The sequence below is a fragment of the Vidua macroura genome, chromosome 3, assembly GCF_024509145.1.
Source record: "Vidua macroura isolate BioBank_ID:100142 chromosome 3, ASM2450914v1, whole genome shotgun sequence".
Classification (NCBI taxonomy): Eukaryota; Metazoa; Chordata; class Aves; order Passeriformes; family Viduidae; genus Vidua; species Vidua macroura.
Genome location: NC_071573.1, coordinates 31,660,321 through 31,674,456, shown reverse-complemented (window position 1 = coordinate 31,674,456; position 14,136 = coordinate 31,660,321). Strand labels below are relative to the sequence as shown.

Sequence of the window (14,136 nt, the reverse complement as noted above, 5' to 3'; positions counted from 1 at the left end):
TAGGTTGTCACAGGCCACAGGTTATTAGTGTGACACCACCAGCTAAGAAGGCTTTCTGCCACTTCAGTTTTGTCATTGCCAGAAGAAGGGAGAGCAGTGGGAGAGGATGCAGAGGGCATTGACACCCATGCTGTGCTGCTGGAGGATCCTGTCAGTGAGAAATGTGACAGTAGAGTCACACCGAGCAACTTGGACACAGGACACACCAAGCTATTACGGCTTGGGAGCACACGGTCTGCTACGAGAGCAGGCAGATTTCTCAATGCATTATTCAGTACCATAAACATGTACACAACACTAACTCCTTCTTCTGCTAGACTACTTTAATTTCTTGACAATAATCTCACTAAATTGACCTGGAAAGAAAGAGGCGTTCAACGTTTATAATTTGATTTCTGCCCTATATGATTTTGGCTCCTCTCCTTCTCATGTAGCTGCTAATATGAGTTACTGCACATTTAGTATTTTGTTACAGATTAATTCAATGGGATTTTTGACTAAGCTAGCATCCAAAATGACTTTGCACTTGGTGACATCTGCGATGCCAGCATGCAAAATGATTCTTCTGGCATTTTTACAAATTCTATTGTACCACTGAGTAGGTCTTGAGAAATCCAGCTATGACCGTATCTGATTTGGCTGAAGAACACCTTGTAATATAACACAAATAGCGATAATAGTTATTTTGCAGGAGTAAAAGCTCCTGGCTATTTTCATTCCCTCTCACGCAGACCTGGAGCCCAGGCATACTTTCAGTGGTTTTTATATACCTGTCACAGTCAAAATTCTTTTAGGTTTGACTAATAAGACCAGACAGTTGCATCAGGACAGTCACATTATGATCCTGATTTTTTCTGTTATAGAATAACTTGTGTCTTTGAACAAAATCCTTCTTCTTCTGTCTCTGCCATTCCTTCTACTGATGTACCTGCTGAAGCCCATTAAACATACATCTTAGATGTATCTATATAGATACAGATTTTAACATTTCTGCTTGGCTGCCTTCAAGAGCCTTTTCACTGCCAGAGTGGCTTTCTTTCCAAACCTTTTATTTGGAGGATGTTCTGATGATAGGAAGCCCAGATCTTAGAAAATTCATTATGCCTTAAGAACTGAGGTCCACTGCCAGTCATTAGAGTCCTCAGCATTTGCTGAAAGCAATTAAGGTAATTTTATTTACCAGATTCAATTGTGTCCCTTTTCAGACTGTCTTTACATTGTTAACAAAGGTACGCAATTTTTAAGATCATGATGTCGCTTTTCTTCTGATTACTCATCTGCATTTTGTGATTCACCTTTACTGCAACATTTTCATTGACATCATCCCCATGCCAGTAAAAACATGTTTTCTTACTAAACTATTCTTCATTAGCTTCAGTTTCAGAGCCTGTCCTTGTTTCCAAGTTAGTGTTTTCTAATAACTGGCCATTTTTTTTTTCATTGATTAGTGCTACTGACACTATTAATTGACAGAGAGTGACTCTGCCTCACTGATCAAGGAAGAAGTGGTGTCAAATAGCTGAGATTCATGGTAAAATCCCCTTACATGTGTGGAACCTACATCAGAAATACATATATATTTTAAAAATTCTTAATTTTTTATATGTAGGTGTCTAGACACTTATAAAGAAGATGTTTACACATTTGTTTCTCATGTATATTTTTACTACTAGACCCTAGCGAGCACTGGTATTCATTAGGGAAAAATGAAATTGGAGGTGCAAAAGCACCAAGATGGCTTAACAGCATTGGGAATTGCGAAGACACTTGCTCATTGCTTCTTTTAACCGAGACGGAAGAGAACGGGTATTCACTCGCTAGCTGACAGAAAGGAGCCGAACACGAGCTGGGTTAAAGTTACTTGTAGAGTGTGCTGGGTCCGCTGCAGGTACCGAAAGCAGAACGCAAATCTGCATTTAGGACAGGCGCGGGGCTACCGAAAGATGCAGAAATAACATTCCTGTATTCCTGCAAAAGGCTCAGGCCACTGGCTTCCCGGGGCACCGAGGGGCCACTGCCCGCAGTGCTGTCGCCTGTCGGTACCTGCCCAACTCGGGCAGGGGGGCTCGGGGGCTCCGTGTTCCCTCCCGCCCCGGCACCGCCGCACCGGGCGAGGACTCCCGGCCGGACAGAGCCCGGTGCAAGCAGCGTGGGGCCGAGTGGGGAAGGGTCAGCGGACGGGCGGAGGTATTCACACGCCGGGAGGCGCCGGGCTCCGCCGGCCAGGACGCGGCTCTCCGGGGGAGCCCATCCCGCCCCTCCGCTCCGGGGCGACTCCCGAGGCCCGGGGAAGACGCTGCCGCAGGCGGACGATTCTCCCGAGGAGCCGCCGCTTCACCTGCGGCCGCCCCGTCCCTCCACCCCCACCACCCCGCGCCGGGGCCGCCGAGCCCCAGCGAGCCGCCCGGGCACAGCGCGGCGGTGGGCGCGGCCTCCTCCTCCGCCGCCCGCCCCTTCCTCCCTCCCTCTCTCTCTCCTCCCGCCCGCCGCTCCCGCACCCCCGGCCGTCGCCGCTCCCGCGGCCCCGCCGGTGTCTCCGGCCGCCCCCGCGCTCCCCCCGCCCGCCCGTTCTCGTTCTCCTCTTTCTCCTTTCCCCCCGCCCTTCCCGCGCGGTGGTTCGCTCCTCCCCGCCCCTTTCCCCCACCTCTCTCGTCCCCTCCCACCCCCGGCTCCCCGCGGTGGTCTGGCCCGGCCCGGCGGCGGAGGGAGCGGCGGAGCGGGCGGGCGGGCGGCGCTGCCGGGCGGGGGTCTCGCTCTCCGGGGGTCTCGCTCTGCGGGGACGCGGCGAGCAGCGGGGCGGGGCGGGGGAGACAGCGCAGCGAGCGAGGCAGCGGGAGCGGCTCCCCGACCGCGGGCAGCACCATGAGGTGAGCGGCCGGCTCCGGAGCGGGCGGCGGGCGCGGAGTGGGGGGCGATGCTCCGCGCCCCCCGGTTCGGACGGGGACAGCCGGGAACGGGAACGGGAATGGGAGCCGGGGGGATCGGCCGGCGGCGGGGGAGGGGGCCGGGCCGAGGGGAGCCCCGCGGTGGGGGAAGGGCCCATTGTTAGTGGCGACGGGGGAAGGGCGGCCCGCCGTCCCCGTCCCCCCGCGGCGGCGGCGAAGTTGCGGTCGGGGGGCGGCGGCGGGGCCCGAGTCCGGGGCGGGGGGCGGCTCCGCTCCGGCGCCTCCCCCGGGCCGGGCACGGCGTGAGCCCCGGGAGTCCGTCTCCTTTCTTTCTCTGCCGGTGGTGATTTTTTTCCCCCCCTTTCCCTCCGCCTTACCCGGCGCGTGTTGCATTGCAGCAGCAGCTGGGCTTTTCCCTCGGTAATCAATAAAGAGGCGCCGGGGGGGAAGGAGGGAGGGGGGATCCCCCTCTCGGCAGCCGGGAAAGTGTCGCGTTTGGAGGTTTGGGATGTAAACACAGAGGTGGCCGCGGCTGGGGGCGGCAGGGAGGGAGGTGGGTGCCTGCCGCCTTCCCGCCGGGAACTCCCGCTCCCTGCCGGCTCATTCATTTGGAGGCGATTTTCTGCCTCCCCGGCCCGTCCCCCCCTTCCCCCCGCCATCCTCCCCCCAGCTCTCCTTTAGCGCCTGTTCTGCTTCCATAATCTCCTTTCTGGATTGGTGCAGGACCCGGTGAGAAATGCGGCTCGGTGGCCGAGCGCTGGTCTGGCTGCCCGGGGACGCCGTGCTCCCTGCAGGCCTGCCCCTCACTCAGACAGCTGGGGAAACGAGTTACTCATGCCTTCCTTTTTTTTTTTTTTTTCGCCTGGAAGTTATTGTCTCCCTTGCAGTTGGATATGAACCTTCTTTGTCTTAAAGACAAGACTGTAAGTCGTGAGGTCCTTTGGAGTAGAGGTCCGGCAAGATTTGCGTGAGCAAAGTCGGCAAATTCCTCTGTTGCATAAAACTGATGAGCGATTAGAATTCCTTGTCAATTGCAGGAAAATCCTAATAAAATTTTTTGTACTGTGAGGATTCCCTCTTTCAGTGCACCTTCAATGGAAAGGTTAGCGTAGCAGCGGGAAGCATGGGAACAATCTCTCTGCTGTTTTGTTTAGAATTGTGTTCCTGTATTTCCCTCTAGTTTTCTTTGTTAACTGTAGGTATTTATGTCCTATGTTATTTTAAGCTTTGTTTTGTCTTGTGATAATTTATTTTCAGTTATTCATGTTGCTCATGTAGAAGTCAGATACCCTGCAAATGAAAAGTTACAGCTTGGAAAACCTACACCTAAGCAGAGGTGTTCTTTTTAATTATCTTGACAGCCTTTAGCACAATGAATGCTGCTAATCGAGCAAGGCTTGGCATAAATACCTTGGGAAGCCCCATGTAAATTTGGGTTTTGTACTGGCAAATAGTGTTTGGATTGTGGGGGTGATGCTGAGTGAAGTGAGCTATAGCAGCAAGACTGCTCACTGTTCACTGGTGTAACTGTATGTGTGCTAGGACCTCTGCCAGCTTGGAGGGAGCACAAGTATTTCTCTTAACCAGCACAACAGGAAAGTGTCTAGGATGAACCTACCCTTAGGTTGCTTATTTAGGTGTTTGAATAGTTGACTTGCAGCAGCGAGTAAATGTAGGTAAATGAATATATTACTGGCCTTGAAGCTTTCTACCCGCTCGTGCCTGTAGAGCATCAAGCTGGCAAGGGGAGATGCAGTTGTGATTTGGAGGGTTGCTCTGCTGAGTAGTCATGGGGTGTTTCAAAGGAAACTGACTTCCAGAACCCTTGGTTCCAGCCCTCTGGAAAAAAAAAAAAAACAAGCTGTACCAATTAAACTATACAGGCTAAAAAAATGATGTGGTTAAAGAAGTATTTTCTCTCTATAGAGGCACTATTAAATTCACTCAGTTTTGTTTAATTGGTCCGACTCCAGTACAATGGCAAGCTTTCACTGCGTGCTCTCTCTTTGGACTTGTTTAGACTATGGTTGATGGTATATTTCTGAAACATGTTTAAACAATATCTTCATGCTGTATTTTGTTCAGGCAATGACTTTTAATGTGCATTTGCTGGTCAAGGCAAGGTCTGATGGGTGAGGAGTGACAGGGTAGATGGGACAAGCAACCAGCATTTCATATACAGCTCCTATGTTTGCAGGTGCTGTTAAATCTTAGCAGTTCATACTAAAAATATACTTTTGGCACAATATTGATGGTCTCGTGGAATGAGTAAACTGCATTCTGTCGCTGCTATTGGGCAGGTAAGTATGCAGTTGTTGCTCCAAAGAATAAAAAAAAAATAAATAGATGAACTGGGGCAGGGTGGGGGGGAGAAGCATCCTCACTTTCTCTCCTGTGGTTTGACTATTCTTCAGCCATCATGAGCCTGAACTAATACTGATGATTTTGTTTTAAGATCTTGTGTCTTGTCTGGGTGATTAGCTGGTCAGTTACCAAAGACCAAACTGGTTTTCCTTCTGTCAGACAATGCTAAGCATCCTTGTGAAGAGCATCTTTGAATGTTAAAATAATCAGCAGTTCTGTAAGACACAAACACTGACACTACACAAGAATTAATTCTTGCAGTAGTCTGCTTTGTATTCAAATTGAAATGATATGCTATTTGAATAACATCTGTTAGGGGTTTTAGGTTGCGGAGAAACTCTGAATATTAAATATCCCAGTTAAATGGTCTAGCCTAAGGATGAAGTTACTTGGTTCAGGAGCCAGCTTGAATAGGGCTGTGTGTATCTGTGTCTCCTGCCCTAGGTAAACAGCTGATTCCCACGGACACCTGTTGCTCTCTTTGTACTCTGGTTAGCTGACAGAAGTGCTGCCCCTAATCCAGTTTCCTGAAAGCACTTATAATATAATAGGTATCCAGGAATGGACATCTTCAGTGAAGTTTCCATTCACCAGCTGACTGGAACGTGGTGGGGGGAAGATGCAGATAACAGCAGAGTTTGGTGCCCCTGTTCTAGTAACAGCATGACTTCCCATCGTATTTGTACGGGAAGAAGGTATTTGATGGGAAGAACGTCTGTGAACAGACTTTTATTGTAGCATATGTTGAAGTCTGTATTACGGAAGCTGACAAACACAACTGTGCTGCTAGAGCTGGGGTTCCACAGTGAAGGTTAACTGAATTACCTTCATTTTTAATTTTTTTTATATCAGGCTCATTTTGAGTGTTAACCCCAATAAAAATAAATGAGCTTTACAAGATATCGACTTTTTAAAAATCAAACTGTACAGCCTTCTCTTGGTATTGCTACATCCATTTCTTTGTGTGGGAAAGAATTGTTTTTCATTAGTGTGCTGGTCAGAAAGCAGACTGCTTAGTCGGGTTTCATTACCCAAGTTCCCAAGAAGTGGGAAAGAAACAGTATTTTTAAGAAATTTTAAATTCAAGTATTTCCAGAGCCCAGTATAATAATTTGTGTTTATGATGGGCTACTATGGATATCATATATATGTGAATTTCATTCCATGTTTAGATAGGACAGACAGCTAAATTACTATAGATTTTGCCTTTTCTGAAAAGTCATGTTGTATTCTCGCTTGTGTTTTCAAGCTAAAAAGGTAACTAAATTTGTGTTCTCTAACCACAGTGAAATTTCTATTTACTTAAAATCAGCAGCTTTTCTGCTCAAATATGTTGCTACAGAATGCACTTCACATTATTATTTAAAAGTCAGCATATTTTATGCCTGGGTTGGTAAGCCTTCATTATATTTTAAGTGTTGTGCTAAGAAAATGAGTACCATACTCACTGTTTGCTGAGTGAAAGCCCACAGCACAAGTAACAAAACATGAACCTTCATTAGGACTAGGAATGCTTGAAGGAACCCACACGCATTTCCTGGGGTTTCCACCAAAGTGGGTATACAAGAGCATTATTAGTGACAATAGTACAATTCAGTCTGCTGCAATAACTGCAGTTATTTAAGGTGGTGAAATAGCACAGCAGTAAGGCCATCAATTTGATGGTGACATTAAGTTATTCTTGGATACGTAAGGTAACTCTTTGGAATTGTGCCTTTAGTTTTAATACTTGCCCGAATGGTGTATTTGAAATAGGAAGCTTAATTTAGTTGAGAAATATTTGACAAAATGTTGGAAGTGCAAGCAGGCAGTTAAATTAGACTGGATATGCATAACTGCAAGCAATACAGTTCCTAAAATTGCTTGTATCTCAAGAGAAAAATTGGTGGTGTGGGCAGGTTTTTTTTTTTCAGGTGGATACAAGAATTCAGGTTACTTTCCTTGTTCTTAAGTATACTAACAGATGGACTGAGTCATCTGTCTGATAGAAGTGTGGTCTTTAGCTTGTACTTTATTTGTGACAGTTGCAAGTAATTTTTGGACAGGCTGTTTCTGCCCACCTGATACGGGATCTGACAGCTGTTTTGCCCGCAAGGCCTCTGGATAGTTTAGTGAATTATTTTGATAGTAAAAGTATAAATCTTTAAAAATTTGCCCCGTGAATGGAGAGTGCAGGAATGAGAATCTGATTTTTTTTAGACAAAGCTATTTATGACCATCTTAGCAATTATGTTGTCAGCCTCTAAAAATTAGAAACAGTCTGGGAGTGTGTATAATTCAGGAATGCTCTCTGGAAGGGCACGTACAAGTTTTTTCTTGACTCTGGTTCAGGGTTTCATGTTTGCTGTTGGAGGTCAGAAAACAAGAGCGAGTTAGTTGGCATCCTCCTTCGGGCCACTCTAGCCTAAAAGCCTTTTTTCTCCACTTCCATAAAAAGCAGAAACATTTTTCTCCCAGCACCTGTTTCAGTGGATGCTTTGCCCTAAGTGACGTCTCTCGGCGCTGCCTTAGGCATGTGATTGGAAATACTTTGTAATGAGGGCTGCTTCTTGCCATGCCAGGGCAGCTCATGTGGAACTATTCTAGAAGTAGGTTATTGAACCACTGGATAGAATCATTTGCTTTCATTACTGGAGAGAGCAAATGTATTTTGTGAAACAGATATTATTCCCTTCTTTACTTTGACCTTTCATCTAGAATTGCTTTTGACAGTTCATGCCTGCTTCCACTCAGCAGTGGAGAAATCCACGTGCCAGCTCTTTAAACATCCAGGCATGTTTAGGTTTTAAGAGTGCTGTAGTGGTGAGAGAGAGCAGAAGATAAGTGCTTTTTGTGTTAGATTCAAAAAAACTTGACTTTTAGTCATAGCTCAAATTAAATGTAGCAGAGACTGAAGTCACATCAGCCTTGCTGAACTGTCAGCTGTGATGTTTGTTGGTGCCTTCCTCGCTCTTTCACCCCACCCTTGCCCTCCCAGTACTTGGAAATTCAATACAACTATTTTGTGTTCTTGGGCTGTTAGAATCTCCCTTGGGATTAATGTGGGAGTGAAGCTGCTTTTTACCTGCCTGTATTTAAACCTGCCAGGTGAGGAGCCACTGTTGTGTCCCTGCTGTGCTCTCCTGTCCTAACTTGCCATGGATTCTCGCAAACCTGGAGAAGAGCATAGTTTGTATGGAGCTTTTTTTTGTTTGAATAACATACAGGAACTTTTTCCCATTTTAGAAATAGCTGCACCGCCTTATTTTGCCTTTCAAATTTTCTAGCATGAGATACGAAAATGTATATCTAAGTAATTGAGTCTGATTTGCAAATGCTCCGTAGCAATACTGGTTAAAGAGGAAAATGTTGAATTTTACTTCAAATACTCCTAATGAATTGTTCTCCTAATTGCCAAACCTCTCCCCTGCTATCATGTATGACAAGTCTCCTTCACTGTAGCTGTTCCATGACTAATGTTAAAAGTGTTCCAGAGGAGAATGTGAGTGTTGTGCTTACCAGCCTCTGGTGGTGTGTGCTGCTCCTAATGTTATGGTTCTGTGGGCACTTATGGGAGGCTTATGGAACTGCTGCTGGGGAAGTGATGTGACATCTTTCTGGGTCTCCTGCCCAAATGCTGGTGACAGCCTGGTGGAGAAAACAGGACTGCTCAGTGGGATGTGAGATGATATGTCAATCCGCTTCGGATTAGTCTTTCCAGCTGAACTGCTTGTAACAAGCACATGTTTTGGGAATCAGTGCATAAGTTAATGTGAGGAATTGAAGTACAACTCTCTTGTCTCTATGCATAATCTTTAGGCAAGGCTCATTAAAAGAAAACACAATATTCAGGCCAAAAAAAAAAAATCTGCTCTTAGTTTTACATATTGAAAATTCTCCAGGCAAAGCTGTTTTATGTAAAAGAAAAATAGTAAAAACAATTTCAGTTTAGTCCAAAACTGGTCTGCTTCTTTGCTAAGTGTGTGAGTTGGTGTTGTGTCTTTTTTCTTTTTTGTTTTTTTAAATTGTGGTAAAGAAAGGTGCTGACACCAGGTGAAGTATGGGTGAAAGAAGTGGAAACTGATGGCACTCCAGAGGGTGATATAAAAATGCCATTTTGCTGGACTGGTGTGCTGACAGAAATAACTAAATTTTTGGTTTGCAGCACAAACAAATTGGAAGGGATTTGTTTGAAATTGTTCTTTTCATTGTCTTTTCTTCACAAATTTGAAATTTCTGTTTCCTGAACTGGATTACAAAGCAATCTATACTTGCTGCAAATTCCATACAGAAGGTAAGGCGAGGTTGTTGTTCGCTGTACTTGCCACCTAGTTAAAAACAGGAGAACTTTTACAACCTGGAATTAAGCAGAATGGTCAAAGAGCAAGAGTAATCATTGGTATAGCTAAGACCTATATTATGTATTAGTTGCAGTTTTATAGCAAGAAAAGAAATATTTACATTTTTTTTAGAGGAAATAAATTTCTATGTATGTCCTTAAAGCAGTTTCCTAAAATGTAGTTTAACTGACTGCTGTCAGTTTATTTCTGGTTACCATACAGTGAAAGTAGCTTTTAAACTGAAATGCTTTGAAGGCCATGTAGTTAAGGTGGAGTTTTATTGTGGTCTCATTTGGCTAGTGGTGAACACTTTTCTATTCCAGTACATCCAGTATATACTGGATATACCTGGATATATCTATTATAAATCCAGTATATAATAGATATATTATATACTGGATATATCTATTATATACTGCATATATAATAGATATATCCAGTATATCTATTCCAATATATTCCTGTATAGACCACTATGTCTTCATAAGTGGTCATTTCTGCTAGAAGTTTATATTTTGTGGAGATTTCCATTAAGTTGCATTTTTTTCCTATCATATGGGATTGAAAATGGAAGTACTAAATGGAAAGATGATTTAAGACTCTGTTGTAGTTCATGTATTTCCAACAAAACTTTCAATACTGCTGCATTTGTCATATTTTTACTGGCATTGGTAGAAAGAGGTGGTTGGTAGTTTAAGGTTCCTTTCAGCTTTCTGGTTGGCTTTGCAAATGTGACTTAAGCATATGCTCTAAGTAAATTTGGGCATTGAACCTGGTAGTATTGCTGCCTAAATTCACTAGTTCTTCAGATAACTTATGTTGAATATGTGGTGTTTTTCAGTCTCTAAGCTTCCAGCTCCAGATGAGCAAGAATTTTCCTTTTCTAGCTAGTGTATGTTTTTCATGTCAATAATGCATTACAATGAACACCATACACTGCTACTCATTTTGAAAACTTGTTTTCTCCCTGTATTTTCCTGTTCTATAGAAATCTCATTGCCCTTTGCTTTCTTTTAAAAGCTTCTATAAAAGAGTCTTCTATAAACAGTGCACTGTGATGTGTACACCTTTTATTATATCTCCTGTGTTGAACTCTTGTTGGTATTTGAGGAAAATGTATGATCCGTTTGGCAAGCCTAGTTCATTAAACAATGCTGGCTCTTTTTTAAGAGTGCCCTGCCTAAGTTTAATAAAACTGATCTTTTTTTTTTTTTTAAAAAACCTGTTTGATTTGTATTTAAAACTGTACACACTGAAGTTTTCCTAGAAAACTTGTATTGTGTTCTTGAATGCATTTGCAAAGCCTGTTTTTAGAAATCTGCAATTGGCTACTGTGGATGAAGGTAAATGGACTTTACAACTTCAGAATAAACATGGTTACCTATTGTCTGAAATAGATGGTGTGGCCAGACTGACCAGATAGTGAAACCTAATCCAAATGAGCCTATTTTTGGCAGAGATAATGAATCAAAATAGTGAATGACAGCGCTAGGAAAATGATCAGTATTGAAGTTTACCATTGTATATGTAAGTTCATTCACTGAATGTGCTACTTAAGAGCAGATATGGTTTGGTTTTCATTATGTACTATTCTAGCAGAAATGCTGATTTTTTTTTTTTTTTTATTATGTTTAGAGGTACTTTTTTTCCTACTTCAGAATACTTCTGCTTTGGTAGAAATCTCTGAATATAGTCAGATTATATTATATTTCAATTTATTGTTATACGCCGATCTACTTAGTTGAATCGCATTAGTGTGAGTAGAACAGGAGGATGGTGCAGGAAGTGTCTGATGTATGTATATGAAACAAACAAGTTTGGAACACAGGACTTCTTTCCTTGTCTCATATGAACCATCAGGTTGGAAGCTGAGCCTGGAGACAGTAGTTCTGTCTCTAGTAGTCACTGCTTTTTCCCCCTTGGTTAGAGCCTGCTCTTTGAGGTCTGAGGGAGGACATGAAAGACCTTTCCAGTTCAATGGTGTTCTGACCAAGAGAAGGCTGAGGTGAGAGGTCCATTTGGAAAATCAGGGAACCTGTGTCTAATCATGAGTAGGAGGATGAGGAGATGAATGATTAGAGCACTGGAGTAGTAAGTGTTTGAACTTAAGCACAAGTTGTTCAGCTGTACTTCAGCTACTTCTTCAGTGTTAGGTGTTTTGGAGAGTAATTGAGAATGAGGTTTGGTACCATTTCAATGGTTTCCTTGGGTTTTTAGCTACTGAGTGGAAATGCAGTAGTGGCTTTTGGATGAAAATTTTTACTTTCAGATTGAGGAAGAATACCAAAGCACTAAACACATAAAAGAAGTCAGTCAAATAGATTTTGCATCTTAAGGGTCTCATGCTGCAATCTGAAGGATTGTGGTGGAACCATTGTTCTAGTTTCCACAGTGCTGTGATGAGTCCAGCAGCCTTTGGTTTGGTGATCAGCTGTGTTAACTGCATCATGTATGAATTATCCTCAGAATGATTACTGCTGCACTTTACTTCTGACCTTGCTTCTAAGTTGTGAGGTAAAGAAATCTGGACTGCTGCACTCAGTGACTTGATTTTGTATTCTGGCAGTATCTTTGACTAGTCTGTTTATAAAGTTTGGGGGAATAGGGTGGCTTCAGGATTCTTCCTTGGCATAATAAAAAGGTGGCTTTAAAACCAAAGGGTATTCCTTCTATTTTGTGTACCTTTCTTAGTCATTGATAGAACAGGTCTGTGCTCCTGTAATTGTCACAGGAACATAGCTTCCAACAATAGCTAAATCCACAAATGGATGGCAATATGACAAACACAAAGGTTGTCTTGCAGGTTATGAATGCTGTTGCTGTAGCTGTGTTGCGCTAAGCTTATAAACATGACAAAGGTTTTATAAGGAGAGGCAATATCTTTTATTAGATCACCTGCTGCAGTGGTGGGGAACAGGACATGGGCAATTGTACAAATCCAAGGGCTGAGTTCCTCAGAAGGTTGCTCAATTATTTGGAGACACCATGTGGAGATTTTGTACTGTGCGGATTGTTGCAGGCACATTGCAGATACAGGTAAATGTTACTGTGTGGTTTATTTTTTCATAGGCAGCTTAGTTTTGATGTGTGGCCTCGTAGCAATATTTGGTGTAATTCTTATTTCAGAGATTAAGGAATTGGGTGCTTGAAAACACATTAGCAGCTGTAGGATCTATTTAAATTGCTATTTGTTTTTGTGTTACTCTACAAAGATGATGTCTGAATAAAGGAAGTGGAGATTGCATTGCAGAGAGCAATGTCAGAAAGTAAACATGTGAAAATACTTTTCAAATGTCACTGTTTCCATGTAGAGCATAAAGATATATTTTCCTTTGAAGCATCTGACTACTGGAAATCACTGGGGGGAAAAGGATGCTTGGAATGCCTTTTTTAAGGAGCCCGTCTCATGTTATTTTTGTGAAGACATGAACTTGGTCGCTAGTGTGACTTTTGTGTTGTAAATCTGTAAGATGCAAATAGTAGATTGCATTGCAAGGCTTGCATCTTTAGACATGACTAATGCTTAATAATACTTAATAGTAGGATTTTATTTTTTCCCTGTTGAAATCCCCAGTTACCACAGGATAGAGGAGTGTACAGTTAAGCCAATTCTGAGTACACTGGATATCTTGCCTTGAATTTCCATGCCTTCTTTTCTTCCTTCTGGATGCAAAGCAAGTGACCTCTCCTCTTGCAGTGCTCCCTGCTCCAACAATAAAAAGAAAACCTTGATATGAAGACTGTTCATGTAACTGTGAGGAATGCTTGCAGGTTTGGTGGATTGTGTAGTACCAGTCTCAGCATTCACCAGATTTTGAAACCATGTATTTGAAATCTCACTTTTTTCCCTCCTGAACTGAACTAACCTCCTGGTCCTTGAGTATGTCTTGTGCTTAGACTCACCCCAAAACCCACTCATCAGGTATTTTGGTTGTAACTCTCAGGGAGTTTAGCCTGGTCTTGTCTTGGAATGGGGAGGGTGTTTAAGAAAGAACTAGCAAAGAAACAAAAAGCTGAGAAAGGATTCTCTCCAATTTGCTGGTACATATTTTTATATAATTTATGATGTATTGATTTCCCAGTCACTTGAGTGATTGTAATTTTCTTGTTCTTTTGGGAACATGGGGAAATCTTGTGCAATTCATACTGTCTTACAAAAAACTTTCCCATGAAGAGGCACAGAGTTTAAATGTACATACATTGTTATGAAATCTGAAGATAAACTCATTTTAAATTCAAAGTAGTTTGGGTAGGTGCTCATTTTTATTGTTTTGTAGGACAAAACCAATCCCCCAAACAAAACAAAGCAAAACCATTTAGAAATAAAACCATAGACTTTTCTTTCAAAATTTGAGTGCCTTAATTTTTTTTTACATAGTATGACAGAAATATTGTAAAACAAGGAAAGCATTTCATGCTTAAGAATGGAAGTTTTGTGCATCTAAGGACTTTTTATTGGTCATTACTAAAGAATTAAAATGTTGTTGGCCATATGCACTGCAGCATGGAATTTTCTCTTAGCAGCACCGTACCCTCCAGCCACTTAAATGCACAGAATCGTTTTAATG

At 43.0% G+C, this 14,136-nt stretch overlaps 1 protein-coding gene across 7 annotated transcripts in view; it reads left to right on the top strand.

Moving 5' to 3' along the window:
• ENAH (ENAH actin regulator) overlaps nt 1-14,136 on the top strand; it is a 123,829-nt gene that overhangs the window by 31,129 nt on the left and 78,564 nt on the right. For 3 of the 7 annotated variants that reach the window (XM_053973475.1, XM_053973470.1, XM_053973476.1), the window contains exon 1: nt 2,789-2,867. The exons of the other annotated variants lie outside the window; for them this stretch is intronic. In XM_053973475.1, the coding sequence (XP_053829450.1) occupies nt 2,863-2,867 (5 nt within the window). In that variant the 5' untranslated portion in view covers nt 2,789-2,862. Of the gene's footprint in view, nt 1-2,788; nt 2,868-14,136 lie in introns of those variants that run through there. 7 annotated transcript variants of the gene reach the window in all.